The sequence below is a fragment of the Molothrus ater genome, chromosome 5, assembly GCF_012460135.2.
Source record: "Molothrus ater isolate BHLD 08-10-18 breed brown headed cowbird chromosome 5, BPBGC_Mater_1.1, whole genome shotgun sequence".
In the NCBI taxonomy this organism is placed as follows: domain Eukaryota; kingdom Metazoa; phylum Chordata; class Aves; order Passeriformes; family Icteridae; genus Molothrus; species Molothrus ater.
In genome coordinates, this window is record NC_050482.2 from 38,103,815 (window position 1) to 38,120,354 (window position 16,540).

The 16,540-nt window shown below is 37.5% G+C and overlaps 1 protein-coding gene across 8 annotated transcripts in view; it reads left to right on the forward strand.

Moving 5' to 3' along the window:
• The window catches only part of NAV3 (neuron navigator 3), a 509,813-nt gene that overhangs the window by 325,411 nt on the left and 167,862 nt on the right, over positions 1–16,540 (forward strand). For all 8 annotated transcript variants that reach the window (XM_036400276.2, XM_036400277.2, XM_036400271.2 and 5 more), the window contains 2 exons: positions 1,423–1,540; positions 2,261–2,313. In XM_036400276.2, coding sequence (XP_036256169.1) covers positions 1,423–1,540; positions 2,261–2,313 — 171 coding nt within the window. The remainder of the gene's footprint in view (positions 1–1,422; positions 1,541–2,260; positions 2,314–16,540) is intronic.

The following is a 16,540-nucleotide window of genomic DNA, read 5'->3' on the forward strand; positions in this document are numbered from 1 at the left end:
CCTGGGTCTGCCACAAATTTCCTTGATGAAATAAGCAAGTTGTTAATGGCTGTGGCCTCTGTTTTACTTTTCACAAAATGGGATTCTGACCCCTTCCTCTCCCAAGGGTCTATGAGGTTAAATAAAAGGATGTTTATAAAGTAAGCTTATATTTTATTTTTTTAGGAAAAAGTTGCCGTTTCAACATTTTCAAACAATATTCTCAGCAGAGGAAGACTCTTGGTTATTACATTTACTCACACGGTGGTGCTATCATACATATGTGCTTTCTCTTAGTGTTATCATCCCACAGCAGTGGGAGGCTTGGCAAGTTCTGTACAAGTCCTTTTTTCTGGAGTGTGGAAAAAGGTCACAGACACCCTGCAAAAGGGAGCCAGGGCTGTCTGCCACAGATACTCTTCTGTTGTGTGACATCCCCTGCCAACCTCCACTTCTGTGAGCTCCTTCTGCATGCTGGGACACCCCAGTAAGGTGTAAGAAGCTCTTGGGGTGCACTCCTCCTTCAGTGTAGAGGGGAAGGTGTCCCTCTTTTCCCACCCTAAGTAAGCCTGGTTCTGCTTGTGTGTGTGCTGTAGGTGTTACGAAATGCTCTGTGTACTCACACACCTTATGAAATGCCTCCAACCTCTCTCTTCATGTCCCTCTCCTCCCTTATTTTGCAGGATATAATTCAGCTGGTCCTTTTCAACCTTTTGTTTACAACTGCCATTTTTGTGCTGCCAGTTGCTAAGTATTTGGTGCTGCTCAGTCTCACTGTTCCTCCCTCCTCTTTAGGCAAAGAAAGGGCACAGCATATATGTGCTCTAATTCCAGTGATACGACTACTGTTCATCTGGCGCTCTCAGTCTGTGCACATTAGAGCACTTTGAACTGTAGGCAAGGGGTAAATAATCTGTCCCTGGGCAGTAGGACACAGTGATTACTGCATAAAGTGTTACAGAGGCATCACCAGGTGCAGGAACAGCAGTGACACCCCAATTAATCCTTACTCAAACACAGGCACACGTCTCTTCTATCACTTTCTCTTAGGCAGCCCCAGAGTATGAATGCTGTTGGCAGGGCATGTGTGGAGGTAAGAAATGTGGTGGGAGGTGGAATTTTGGTAGATGTGATTGATTTACGACAGGAGTTTCCTTTACAGTCATAAGGGGAATTTTGCTTGGTCACAGCAAGTTTGAACCCTCATGAAACAACCTGAATCATTTGAAGCTAAAATAAAACAGAGAATGGCAGGGGGAGGGGCATGACCGTTAGGGAGGAAAAAAAAAGTCAAAAAACACATTAAAATAGTTTCCCTTAGTGCTGACTTCTTAAATGGGAATGTGTTCCAGAATAGTTCTGCTATGTAAGCCAACATTTGTTTTAAGACTTTTTATTGTCTTTTTCCCTCTCTTCCCCTTGCCCTCCCTCTCTGCTCTGCAGATTTACACTGACTGGGCTAACCACTACCTAGCAAAATCTGGCCACAAGCGGTTGATCAAGGATTTGCAACAGGACATTGCAGATGGAGTTCTGCTAGCAGAAATCATCCAGATCATCGGTAAGACCAGGGCTGAGGGAAGCACTGTGAGCTGACTCCTTGCGTGGGGGAATATATAATTCAAGTTGAATGTATTTAACAATAAGATGAACCCTGAATAATACAATTTGACTGGGTCCATATGTCTCTGATATTTGTGCGGTTCATCCTTGTCTTAATTAAAAAATATGTTTATGTGAGCATGTTTGGAAGTTGCTGTTTAACCATACTTTAAATGGCCAGAACTGTATCTTACACACTTTGAATTGTCAGAAATGAATGCTCCATTAAACCATATGTCTCCCATGTGTGCATTTTGTTAGTTGGAGTGGCTCATACTTTCTGGGATGCCTTGAAACTGTATCCTGACCCTGCAAAGACAATTGTGGAAGATTTCATGTCAGCAGTTATTTTGCAGGGGCTGAAGAATTAGCATCGACCTCCTTCGCACTTCCCCCTTTGCATGATTTGGCATATGGAAGCAACTGCTGCTAACAAGAGTGTTGTTACTGTATGACTGAGCTTTACTTAGAAAAGAGCTCTCTGTCAACAAAACCCTCTGCATTTTATTGCTGTGCCTTTTCTGTTTTTCTTCAGGGTTTTTTTTTTCTGTTTTGATTTTTAGGTTTTTGGGTTTGAGTTTTATTTTTTCTTTTTTTTTTTATTTTTTGACCAGGGCTTGGAAAGGAAACTTTTATCTCATTGTTTACTTTTGCTTTTCCCCTCACTGTTTTTGTTTAGCAAATGAAAAGGTTGAAGATATCAATGGCTGTCCACGGAGCCAATCTCAAATGGTAAGAATAAAATATATTTTTAGTTTGTGTTGGCACTACTCCACTTTCCTAAAATGTCTTTTAATAAGGATTTCTATAAAATATGAATATTCTGTCCCATTATTACCATAAAGTCCTAATTCTCATACAGGTTCCTGATACTTATTTTCCACACATGCTTAATGTTTTTAACTTTGTTTCTGTGCTAACTTTGGATCTTGAGATAACCTGGCAGCAAAACTTCATCACTTCTAATTAATCCAGAATTGCCTTATCAGACCTGTTCTTCTGTGGATCCAAATAATTCCATTTAGCTTCATTTTAAGGACAGTGAATCCAAGAGTAAATTATTAACTGGAGTCTTTGTGTCTGGAAAACTGGTTTGATAAACAGCACTTGCCAAATTATTTTTAAAATATAAATAGCCTTTTGGGTTGTCCACTGTGAAGTCCAGTTTGATGACTCCAAGGCTTTCAGAAATAGCACTTTAGTCATATAGCTCTCTGAGCTATAGCTGGCAGCTGTCTAAAGACTTTTTAATACTCTCAGACAAGAAGCATTTAGTGACTGTGATTCATATGGAGTCCTATTAATCTTTTACTGTGTTTATGGCTAGTGAACTACATTTAATAAGATGAAACCTCCTTAGAATACTGTGAAAGTGACAGACACAAAATCTGAGCCTCAGTAAAATCACCATTCATTTATTGAATCATTTGCAATCCAAGTCATGTTCTCCCATGCTGAGGTCTTTGCCTTTCTGTTCACATTCAAATAATATATAAATAAGGTGCATAATTGTGTAGCTGGCAAGGATTTTGGAGTATAGTGATTTGGTTGAACTTGCATAATGGTAAACTTCTGAAACTGGGTTTAAAATGGAAATTAAACAGAAAAAAAAGTTCATTTTTTCAGTGCATTTTTAAAGATGGAAGGTGTTTGCAGCTTTTTTCTGCAAAGTGTCAAAAGGGTGCTAGTGAAGTGAATAATGAGGTCTTTTGGTTCTTATTGTTCAAAGAATGTGCAGATTTAGAATAAGTTTTTTCTCTGACTTTCAGACTTTTTGAAACAGTCCATAGAAAGAACACACACAATTTCCTTAATAATAGTTATTATTTTAATTACTCATATTACAGCAGCACCTAGTGGCCCTGGCTGAGAACATTGGGAACTCCAGCATGGAACTCTAATATTACACACACAGATAATCGCTCTCTACTTCAGTCATGTTAAAACTTGCCATTCCAGACAGGCAGGACAAACAAGGAGACGCAAAAGCACAGGGAAGAGGTGTGATTTTCCAAGGTTATGTAAGTGGTTAGTGGCCATCTAGGACTGCTCAGGGACCCACCACTCTGTTGTCTATCGAGCTTCATTTCCATGACAAAGATGAGCTGCAGAGAGAACTATCCACTCTAGCAATGTTTGTATCTCCAAAACAACATTGGTGTATGTTCCCTGTTGCATTTTTATGTGGAAAAGGGATTCTTGATTTCATCTCTAGCTCCATGCAGCTATGGAGGAAACATGGTCAGTGCATGCCCATGCTGCAGCGGTACTTGTGGCTCTCCTTGTGTCCATCTTTCTCCTCCCATAAGCCCATGCCACAGCTCAGCCAGGCCAAAGAATATGTCCCAGGTGCTCTGGGTGTCAAACCAGGTGCTTTGAAAGCTGCTGTGCATAGTCATGCATCACTGTTTACACAGTGACTAAAGTGTCACATTTAGCCACTTTAACTTCATAGTAATATATTTATTTATCTGTCCTTTCACACAATCTCTTTACTGAATTGTTTTGTCTCTACAGACAGATCAGATTATTCTCCTGACTTTTCACATACCAGTTCTATACTGCTGATTTCTTAACTAAGTTAGGAAATTTAAAATGTACTGAAGTTAAAGTAATTCAAACTTGTCAGTTTTTCTCTCAGAGACCTCAGGTTTTAAGCCTGCTCTCCATTTGTTTCCTTTGGGCTCTGCACTGGTTTAACCTAGCCAAAGGCACAATTTGACCATATTTTCAGGTATGAATTTTCCTTGGCAGTGCTCAATTTTGCTAGCCTGCTCAGTTAATTGTAGGGCAGTTCTCTTCTCCTTAAAGCAGTGGACTCTTGAGGTGTTTGTGATATGCAGGGGAAAAAAAAATAACAGTAGTCAAAGCTAGTTTGCATGTTGTATGTTTGTCATGCACCAGCATGTAGCAGTATGTCCTGTCATTACATGCTAGAACATCAGCCATCAAACCAGCAACAGTCAAAATACTCTACTAACATTTGTTAGCCATTCATTCACTGCTTTAATTTAAAAATTTTTAGTTAATAAACCTCAAGAATCCGATTGCCCTCTTCTTGAACGTATGTTTTCATGATCCTTGCTCTCATAACTTGAAATTAAGGGGAAATGTTTTCCCTATTCATCTGCCATTTGATACCCTTCCAGGAGGTCTTTGATACCCATTTACAGGAGGTCTAAGATAGTTTATTATTAACTTTAAAAAAGCTAGAGAGCACTGACATGGACTGTCTGCTGTTGGAAATTCCTGATACTCTCTGTGGTGGATGATATTGATACCAGTTCATAATTAATCACTACCAATATTCCCAAAGTCTGTTCCACTTATAATTTGGTTTTCCTCTTGCCAATGGCATCATCTTTCAAGTGAATGATGCCAATGGCATAATCTTTCAATTGAGGCATCTCAATTCAGCTGTTACTGAATTTAAATTGTAAACATATTTTAATGTTTATTTTAAATGTATATAAAATACTTAGTTTTTCTTTAGTTAGTTCTATTGCAATGTCTTGTGCACTGTGCTCATTTTGGCATTGATGTATAAATACTTGCAGACAAGTTGAATTGGCTCCATTGGTCCAAGTTCATAACAACTAAAAACCTGTGAAGCCCAGCAGCACCCAGCTTCTGCATAGTTAACTTTACCAGGATTCATTATGTTCACCCATTTGATGTTGCACACAGAACCTGAGTATCTGAGATGTACTGGGGGATAAATTATCTCATATTCAAATATCAGAAGTTTTAAATAAATTAAATTAGCAAGAATGTTGGGGAGGTTTGCTTGTTTGCTGGGTCAGTCTACTGTGGTGAAAAGATTTTAGTATTTCTTATTAATTGTTTTTGTAAATACAATAAGGCTTTAAACCTCTATGTATTGCAGCATATGTCTGTCTGGAGTGTCATATAGATTCTTGGCTATTTTTCCTTACAGTTATGCTTCAAAGGAGCAATATAGAACTTCTATTTTTTCATCATCTTTTTGAATCCCTTCAATGGAAAATAATGCCACATGAATTTTTATCTTTTCCTTGTATGGATTATTCCATAAGACTATTAATTAAGGACATTTCATATCATCTTTATTTAGAAAATAATGGGTTTGTCTTTTGATAAAATCCAAAGCTAATTCCTTTCTGCTTCTTTATAACTCATTTGTTTCTTTAATTTAAGTTCCCTCATCATTAGAAAAAGCAAGATAGCTTTTTTGGTAGAAAATACATTATAAAGCTTTTATCTAATTGTTCAGAGAGAAAGCATTCAGGGTTTGGGGTTTTTTTCCTCCTGAACAAGTGATAAACATAATGGGAAATCTCCAGTGTTCAGCTTTTATCACATCAAACATACAGTAATCACACAAAACATACCAATTCAGTCCATGCTGGGGTAGTTGGAGAAAATTCAAGAGAATCAAAATGGTGCTAGACTGAAAATCCTTTAATGGTGAGATTTTCAGTTTTGTCTCTAGTGACTTTTTAAAAGCTCATGTTTCTTTTCTTTCTTCACGTAGTTTACAGTGCTGTCAGCAGCATAAATCGTAAAATAAATTCAAAGTTGACAAAAATTTTTAGTTTATTGCACTTCAAGTTCATTTTTCCTTCAGAGATCAATGCTGCCTTAATAGGTGTTTTTTAGAATTAGCTCTTGCTACTTCCCACAAGAACTGTCTCTGCTGATATCCATCTCAGTACAAAAGCATCCTTAATTTTTGTTGGTAGCGGGGGTTTTCTCATGGTTATGATAGTGCTGGAGAGACCTTTCTTATTAAAGAGTTTCCCAGTGTTGTTGTGTGCATTTCATGAAGACTATTTTTTATTTTGTCAATCTGATCTTTGACACACTTTTCTACTTGTTTTTACAACCCAAGGTATGCATCAAAGGTAATTTTATGGTTTAGAATACAGATATGCTGCAGTCCCACAGAGAAAATTGAGTTCACTAATAATACAGGTCTTGTTCCTCCTGGAAAACAGGGAGGAGAGAAGAGGTGTTGGAGCTGTAGAACATTGCCATATCGATAAGAATCTTTACTAAAAAGCTTTACTTATCAGAGTGAGCACCCATTTTGGGTGAGCAGCAGTGTATCTGATAAAAGTGGGAATTGCTGTGACTATTTTTAGAACTAATAAGACAATTTCTACAACATAGTTCTTGATTTCTTTAATAATGCCTTTAAAAAGATGCTAATAAGTTTAAAATGTTTTGTAAAAAAGACAGAAGAATGCCAAAAATGTTGCTTTATTGTATGAGACTGAAGAAAAGTTGTGGATGTTAACAGAGGAAGGTAACAAGAGCAGGTGAATCAGTCTCTGCTTAACCAGGGAGCTTTTTCTGTAGCAGAGAAAGTTAAAGAAGTGTGTGAAGCCTCAGGACAGACACAGAATACTGTGTATATACTGGTAGACATTGCTTTGTTATTTATTGTGCGAGATGTGCTCCATAGTGTTCCTGTAGTCCTGCAGAAGCCCATGGTGGCTCCATCTCTGCTTGTATGCTGGGGTTTTTCTCTGGAGGAGGACAAGGTTGCAAGAGGATGGGGTGCATGCAGATCTTTTCTTAACAAGGAGTCAGCCTGTGGGCAGGTTAAATGGGTGGAAACTGCAACTGCTAAATGTGCCATGTGTCCTTCAGACTTCCTCTGACACGGATATGCTGGGCAGACACTGTGGAATAGCACCCATCCATGTCCATGAATGTCAATATCCAAGGATGACAACATCAGCATGATATTCTGTGTCTAAAAATTGTTTGTGAAAAACAGGATAATTGTGTATAAAGTAAGAATTGAGGGTTCTACTAAGGTTCATGAATTCCACGGGAAAATGTGTGTGGTATGGTTGTGTGTTTGAGGAACAGGAAGCCTGAAAATGTCATCCCTATGTTCACTGTCAAGTGAGTACATATGTGAGCTCTTCCTGCCTGCACAGTTTTAAACTGTATTAAGAATTTCCTGGCTTTGCCGGTGCAGTTGTTAGTGAGATTGGCTGTATGGGTTCAAGATATACTTTCTGTGCTTCAGAGCAGCTTCAGGTGAGCCTTCCACACAAGCGTAACAGATTGAAATATATACAGAAATTTCACTGGGTGAAGAAATATGGTCCCTTGGGAAACTGGGAATTAAATCTGAGTTCTGAAAACTAACCCCAGCTCCTTTAATGTGTGGGCCAGTTTCTTCCTGCAGTGACACCTATATGACCCCTTTTGACATCTGTATGACTCCCTTTTTTTTAAAGTCAGACCATATTGTCTACACTTTTGTGCAGCCTCAAGCCAGATTGTTGTCCAGCTGGGAATTTCGTGAGGACACTGCCCTCGGTGTAGATGAGCCTGTCCCCAAAAGTTAGCAAGCTCCCATTGATTGCATTTCTTCCTTGGACTTTTTAAGTGGTGGCGGAAGCATTATGATCCCCATTCCCTGGCAAAATTAGGTCATGGTAGTGCACAGCTTATATGTTCTTTGGTGTCCTGCCTCACAAGGATTTACTTACCTGTTAATTACACGTTTCTGAATCCAACTCTTGTGGTTTGGCGGAGTTAAGTCTCATGCAATAAAAATTTTATGGGGGCAACTGTGGGTTAAATACACATAAGAGTCACACTGGTGACCAACACTTCTTTTCACAATCTGTTCTCTCCTGACTTGCAACACTGCAGCTCTATGTGGAAGAGCAGACAAGGCTGATATAGCTCCATTATGAAAGGATATAAGCAGATGTTTTTCTGTGAGGGAAATTACACTCCTCAACCCGATACATATTCAGATTTCCCATTTTCAAGTATATATTTTTGCTTAACTAGCTGTGCTTTGTAAGTTTCTTCACTAGGTAGGTGATTTACATTAAACTTTTAACCCCTCTGGGATTCCCAGAACCCAAGGGCCCAATACTGTAATCACCAGGAGCATGTCCTAACTAGCCTTCTGAAGATGCTTTCTTAGACAAGCTGTCTCATTTCCTAGGTAGGTTCAGGGTGTGATCTTCTTTTTAGGAACTAATCCCATTCCCACATCCTTCCCCAGTGATTGTCCTCAGCTGTTTGAGGGAAGACTTTCTTGAACATGTTTGACACATCCAGACCCTTGCAATCCACTGTTCAGTGTATAATGTACAAGATGTCTTCAGAGCATTTGAAACTTGTTTGGTGTTCAGTGAATGCTGAAGCCGACTATCACTGGAGTCTCCCATATTCCAAGATATTGAATCATGAATGATGAGTGCAAGACAAAATTTTAGAAGCTGAACTTCAGGATTGGAGTTTCCTTGTTTGTTTTAGACATCAACAAAGCCATTTTATAAACTGGTGTATGCCTTGCAGGAGGCTCATGCCAGAGAAATTTAAAAATTCTCTGGCAAAAAGCAATGCATGTAGATACAAGTACAGTGAAAATATGTAAATAGATAATGCAAACTGAAGGATAGTTAGGGGAAGTAACTTCTTTATTAATCTTCATTAGTGTATACCTTAATTTTTTTTTTTTTTTGCAGATGAAATTAACTTGACATAATGGCTAGAGAAAAAATGAAAATTAGTGTATCAGGACCAGATTATATATATAACCTCAAAAGAAAAAAGATAAATAGAATAATGAGGGTCTATATAAGAATACATTTTTGGAATAATTGTGACTATATGAATGGAAAAATTAAAGAAAAGAAAGAGAATAATTTCTCTAAGGGCAAGGTTAAAGGTGTTCACAATGGTCGAATCTCAGGGGTAGATGTTTGAATTCTTGGTTCAAGTTTTGTTGATAAGAGATTATTAATGTTATTAACACAGCCAGTTTGAGTAAGATGAGAGGCAAACTGGTTTAGCATAGAACTGGAAGAGGAGTGATTCCAAGTGCTTTTGTAAACAAACCCTAAAATTTCCAGGAACTGAAGAAATTTAAGAGAAAATATAGATGGGATGACAGCTGGACAGACAGAGTAACAGATGCCTTTTTATGGTAGACCAAGCATATTTTTACTCTGAGAGAACAAGGAAGCTGAGGAAAGGATGGAAGGACTGCTGGAAGTGTGAGATTAGTAGAGAATAAAGAATGGAACCCTTCATTCATCTTGCCTAAAGAATGTTACTGTCTTAGAAAGGCAGAGGAGGAAAATGCAATAAAATAATCATCTCCTTTTTTGATAATGTTTGATTCTAGTTTGACTTCTTGTGAGACCTCTTTATTTTACACTGGAACAAGCAGTTCTCTTTACATTTAGAACATTACATTTGAGAACATTAAAAGGACCACAAGATTTATAACAATCCCTCTTCACAGAATAGCTCTGAGTTACTCACTGGTATCAGGCACTGAGATTCATATTCCCCTGAGTCATTCACATTTGACTGTCTGAAGCCATAAAAGAAAATGCTGCAGGAACACATTCCGAGTGTTATTTTACTAGGCTAGAAGTACATTATTCATGAAGGATAAATCATGCGCTGTTATTAGCCTTTTGTTTATACTTACAAATCCCTTGTCTTATTACTGTGTAGAATCATAGGAGAATAACTCATCTAGATGTTAATGAAATAATCATGTAATGAAAAGTACATATATTGAGATGAATACTCATACAGTCTCCAGGAAATCTACTGAGTCATTAGGTTATAGTTGAGTTTGCTTGGTTAGGACTGGCATTAGGGTTTTGCACACTTTGCTTCTGTAGACCAAGACTACAGAAATACTAAAAGATCTTTTTGGTCCTTAAAGTCACCTGTTTTCCCTCAAACACTGCCTTCCGCCTCCCTCTCCCCCTTGCAGTTCCTTGAAACCCACCTCCCCTCGATCTCAATCTGGAACATGCCACTCAAGCCCCTGAGATATGACCACCTCACCCATCTATCTCTTCTCCCCATCCCTCAGCTGAGTTTGTCAGGAATGTAAATCAATCAGAAACTTGACTTAAACTCTATTGGGAGGACATGCAGAGATTAAATGCTGCAGTATGTTTGAAAACTAATGAGTGATGTACACTTTGAAGTATTTATTGTTTGAAGAGATGCAGTTTGCAGTCTCCATTTCACCCACTTGTAATTAACTTTCCATGCTCTTCAATTTTTAGTTGGGTTTTTTTGGTGGTTCTTTTTTTTTCTTTTTTTTTACCCCTCAAACTGTCATGTGAACATTCCCTGGAGTTTTGGAGTAGATCAAATATATATTAGCAATGCATATGCTTAGACAAAGAGGTGAGGAATAAATGGCCTTGAAGCCTCCAGTAATAGCAATACAATGAAAATTCTAAACATAAACATGCAGTTAAATACATCCACACATATTGACTATGACATACATTCTAGAAAACACCTGTGGTTATAAGATATTAACAGATTTTTTCCCAGATAGCAGCAGCAGATTACAGTAAATATGTCTGCTTCATGATGGTGTATTCTTATCGTCTTCTATAGGGAGAGTATGTTATAAATACCAGGAATGTCTGGAATGTTTACTGGATTTAAAAATAGAGAAGAAAGTGTGTTATATTTAGTTGAACAGCAAAAATGCATATTTAAGCTGAACAAGAAAATAAACAATGTATCTGAAGTGGTTTTATTTTACAGTATAACCAAACAAGGCTTTCTGGTAATATTGAGATTTTGTCAGCTTTCTAGATTTTTTCAATGTCTGATTATTTTGGAACTGTGGCAAAATGCCAGTTCTCTTATAGTTATAGTTGAGGACTTCTATTTAAATATTTTCTAACCACCCCCACTTCTGCTTAGACTTTGATAATTTTGAGTGCTGTATGTTATTTGGAGATGGTTATTGTTCTGTGTCTGTAGAGCTTTGAGTTTCTGTACAGAGGTAGATTTTTCACAAAAGAACATTTCTTAACATTGAGGTGAAGTACCCAGGCCTTTCATTCATCCTTCTTCCTAAAATAATCTGCCACTGCCTCTCCTGACAGTGGAGAATTCTGAGGCTTCAGTAATGTGCAAGTCTCTTGAGAAACAACGTGACAGTGTGTTTTAATGGGTGGCTTGCACACATGGCCGTGCATCTCTGTAAAGTACCTTGTGCATTTCTGATTGAGCTCAGTGATTTTACTCACTTTCAAAGGTATTTAAGCCCCTCTACCTCTCATTTGTGAATCAAAGTTTGTGGGAGCTTTTAAATTCTTGGAATTTCTGTATTATCTGGACATCTATGAGAGCATGAGATGGCCACTCTTCTACAGATTTGCCAGAACTGTGCCAGAACTAACATCTCTGTTCCTTAGGGTGTGTCCAGATTAAGTTTAGATTAGAGCTACTAGACAGATTTTGAGAATTAAGCATTAACGTCTGCAAACAATAAATGAGGGCACATTTGCTCCTACTTGCTCCTACAGCAAGTAGGAGCATCATCAGCTTTTACTTGGTTGGGCTGGGAAATGCAACTACTGGGAAGATGGTTTAATGGAGACACAGGAACTGTGCAACTGTCCATAAAAAGCCATAAAATGCTGACTGTGGTGTAATGTGTAAAGCAGTAGAGGGTGCCAGAAAGCAACAAGTTGTGGCTTCCATAGTAATTAAAGGAATTAGCAATGTTAGGGTGGAACAGGGTTTGTATTGTGAGTTTAGCCGCAGAAGGGAAGAAAGAGGACACCCTTCTTGTAATTTATACTACTTATATATGTTTAAAATTAAAATAAATACTATCCAACAAATGATCAAGCTTTTGGAAGTATTGTGTGGTATATTATGCCTAGGTGACAGTACTGGTCACTCCGTCATCTTTTAGCCACTCTACGTACCTGGTATTTAAAACTTTGGTATTACAGCAAAGAGACTGCAAGACATGAGGCTAATAAAGTAGCACAGAATGACCTAGCAATCTAGTTGTTACTTACAGACTAATGTGGCAGCAAAACTTATCCTGTCTTACTACATTTAAAATTATGACATACATTAGAAAGTCTTGACACCCTCTCCCTTCTCTCCTGTTAGAAGGTAAAATATCAAAAATTTGTTGCCTTAAAATGTTTGGTTTTTTGACAGTATTGCATTAACTTCCAGAATACAATAAAATTACAGTGTTAGAAAAGGAAGAGAAAGAATAAAAGTAGGTGCCTATTGAAACTACTGTGATCTGTCCAGATGTATTTTCTCACTCTGCCCTTGATCTTTGCTGGAACAGAAGCTGCCTGCATCTGCTGCAGCTTAATGTGAACTGGTTTCATGGAATGAATGCCAAATCTGCTTGATTTTACAGTGTCTTTTACATACTCACCATTTTGGAGTTCCTTGACTTGTATGCACACTAACCCGCCTAACCTTGTGCTTTTATTTGCCATTAATTTTATTCCAAGAACAAACTCCTCTTTGAACCCTGCTGCAAATCCCTTCCACTTACAGCCTCTCCCCAACATGCTATTGCTGGCACATGTGACTAGCACACAGCAGTGGTCTATCAGGTCAATACTCCCTCTCTGAGAATGACAATGTCAGGGGTGACTTAAAAAGAACAATTGACCCTGGCTTTTTTTTTTCTTTCATTCTCCTCCTCTTATCCCAATATCTAAAATTACATGTTATGGAGTTAGAATGTACTTCCTTGCCTGCTCTTTCAGTATATATTTATGTACTACTGTTGTAATCACCATATTTTCCGTGAAATGTCAAAATGAAACATCCTGTATTTGTCAAAAAATGTTTCATGTCCATCCCAATCATGTCCACAGCCATGGGACCAGATCAAGAGTAGTTATGGATTTTTCACCATTGAAATAACTGCTCTGGCAGCCTTCTCCTGCTGTCAAGAGCCCATGCATCTGACCACTCTGAAGTGGCACCAGATAGCATGAGGCACCTGAAATTCGGAATTAGTAAAAATCTAAACAATCTTTGAACTGGACTTAAATACTGATGATAATTCAAAATATAAACTTTATTACAGCTATTATACGCAATGCTGCTAAGGTACAGATGGGTAAATTGGCTTAAATTAACTGTAGGACAAGCAAGTTATCACAAAGACTGCTCATTTCAACAGCATTATCTAATCCTTTTTCATGTAAAGGCTTTTGATCAAGTGAATTAAAATATTAAGACAATCTCCTTATATTTTAATGTAATTTGTCTGTTTAATTCCACTATGACCTGAAACTTAATACATAAATAGTTAGAATACAGTACAACCATTTTTGTTTCAACAAAAATAAATAGTATAAATATAAATATAGAAATTTATTTGGCAGCTATCTGATGTGCAGAAATTATTTAAAACACTCCTAGTCTGAGGAGTCTGCTGACCATATGATCAACAGATGACCACATGACATAAATCAGAGGTTTACTTATTTAGAGTTGAACTTATTTTAAGTTGGCCCAGTGTCTGGATATGTATTAGTCTGGGCAGGGTTCATTTTCAGCATCTATTTTCAGTGTCTGTCCAAGATTTTTTTTTCTTCTTTTTTTTTTTTTGAGGCAAGGTTATCATTAATGTCACAAACTGATCACAAATATTTTTTTGCCTTTTTGATTGTTTATATCAACTTAAAAACATTTGTTTACCTATGCAGTTCCAAGCAACTCTTTCAGGTGGCATCCCGGACCAACACCAAACCTGCCAAGTTCTAAAGGGTGAATCTGAAAGTCTTCCTGAAAGTGAAATATATTTGTATTTTAGCTTGTAGCTTTTGGCAGTCTTTAATTCTACAACAATTAGATTATATTTTGTTTAGACTTGTATCGGCAGCTAATTAGAAGGTTGTTTGGATTATTCATACCTCTTGATTCTTCAGTATTTCTTTGGAATTACAATAGGACTGTACAAATGGCTTTTTCCTCTAGAGGAAAAAAGCACCACAAGAATTTTCTTTGTCCCTTGGTTTCCATACTTAAGAACTGAGACCTATTTGCATGTAATAGTTCCTGTTAATTTTTTTTTTCATAAATACTAGTTCACAGAGTTGGATATAGTCTTTTTTATTCTAATTGTATACATAACTAACTAACCAGCATCCCAGCCCTGTGAGCTGTTTTGCCTTTATTTGCCTGTCACACAGATTTTCTCAGCAATTCCGCCCAATAACAACTTTAAATTAGGTGTTTGTTGTTTTTCTTTTGGTAAGAGCTCTTACTTAGCTCATGGACAGATCAGCAGTAACACTCCAGGGTAAACACATGTGCAAGGGTGTTTTCACAGTTCTTGTATATATAAAGCTTCTATTTAGATTTCTTGGCATAAACAGTTTTGAAATATTTAGATTGTTGCATTGTATGAATTAATGTATTTCAAGATATGTGCCCCCTCTAAAGCCCCTCTAAAATGCTTTTTTTTTCTTTTCTTCAAGTAAAACTGGCAGTATTTTGGAACTTTAAAACACTTGGATGACTATTTAAAAAGTTGTTTCCTCCCACACTTTACACTTCATTGACTACAGTTGGAAGTGATGTGACAACAAGCCCTACGTGCTTGTTAAGGCTTCATTTTATAGGCTTGAGCACTTCTGATATTTCTCTTATAGCATTTGGCTGAGAAGTCAAGAAAAAAAATCTGACCCTGTTGAGCTTACAAGCAGATACCCCACAGTTCCAGGTGCTTTTATTGTCCCTGACCAAGAATCTAGACTCGAGATCTTGTGAAAATGTGGAAAATTCTTACCATATTTATGAGAAAAGGGCACAGATGAGCAAGCATGAAAGCTGTTTAGAAGCATGGCATGAAAACAAATACATCATGGTCTCATATTCCCATGTATGCTAAACATGGTTTGAAATGCAATGCTCAGGTACACTAGCAAAAGTGAAAGCCTGAATGTGAGTCTCTTGGATTATCCCTGTGGGTTTTAATGGCGTCTGGTTTAATCTGAATGGTTTTAATAACCTGTGATATCAATTCACCATCAGGTTTTCTTGTCTTTTTCTTTAGGGCTTAGATCAGTTTGAGTAAGTAATATAAAAATTAAACATAGAGGAAAACTAGTAACTTATGTTCTCTAATTCATATCTTCCCAAGGAATTTAATTTCCAGCCAGAGGACCAGCCACAGAACCTTAGTCCTATAGAAAACTCTAGGCTGTACTTTTAGAGGGTGCTTATAACAAGTATTTTTTATCACTTTTCATTTGATGAGCTCAATGTTCTACGAATACTGTATGTTCTATAACTTCCATAACTATTCCCAGGGTAATATGAAAAATATGTCTAATTTAAAAAAACTTTGAATGTTTATAAAATCAGAAGGCCAGATGGATAGGAGCAAACTGTTAGTGTCTTTCCTGCACAAGCTGTAGCATTATGACTTCTGGTGCAGTCAAGAGGGAGCGTTCAGAAAGCACGCAGTGCATCTGGATGGATTCCAGTTGCAAAGTTCAAGAGACGAAGTGAAATGCCTCGTAGTTTACTTGTTTACTTATTTTTTAAAGGATTAATTCCGTCACTGCTTGTACTGCCCTTATTTCTAAAAGCTGTTTTTTTGAGTGAGCTGAATGAAGTTGCTATGCATTAAGTAGTGGTGAAGGAGAGAACTGGAATTCTTTCAAAGGTTTAATTAAATCTAATAAATGAAGACTCTGTTGTAGACCTTCTTTTGACCTAATGGAGAGAAGCTCCTCTGTTTCAAAGAAGCATGCTTTTTCACACTGCACTCCAGTTTTCAGAAGTTGCCAAGTTCCATAAATATTTAGACACTGGTACCTTGCTGACTCAGAAGTGTTGCATAATTTAAAAAAAATGGTAAAAAGGCTCACTGGAGTAGAGCATTGCTTTAAGAAATACTGTGTTTAAACACACAGTTCTTTTTATCATTGCCTTAAAAAAAGATCCTCCCTAAAGGGTACTCCCTAAAGGGTAGTATTTATCTTCAATTTTGTGTTCTTAGTGCATGTATAAGGCTCTTTCATGGTGGTGGTGGCCTCAGGCCTATAGAGATGAGTCCTGAAGTAGCAAGTTATTTGCAGACACTCGAAGAGAATTTTGCCCTGTCTTTTCTGTTGATCCATTCTGCTGTGCAGCCATAAGCTTTCTAAGAAATTTGTGC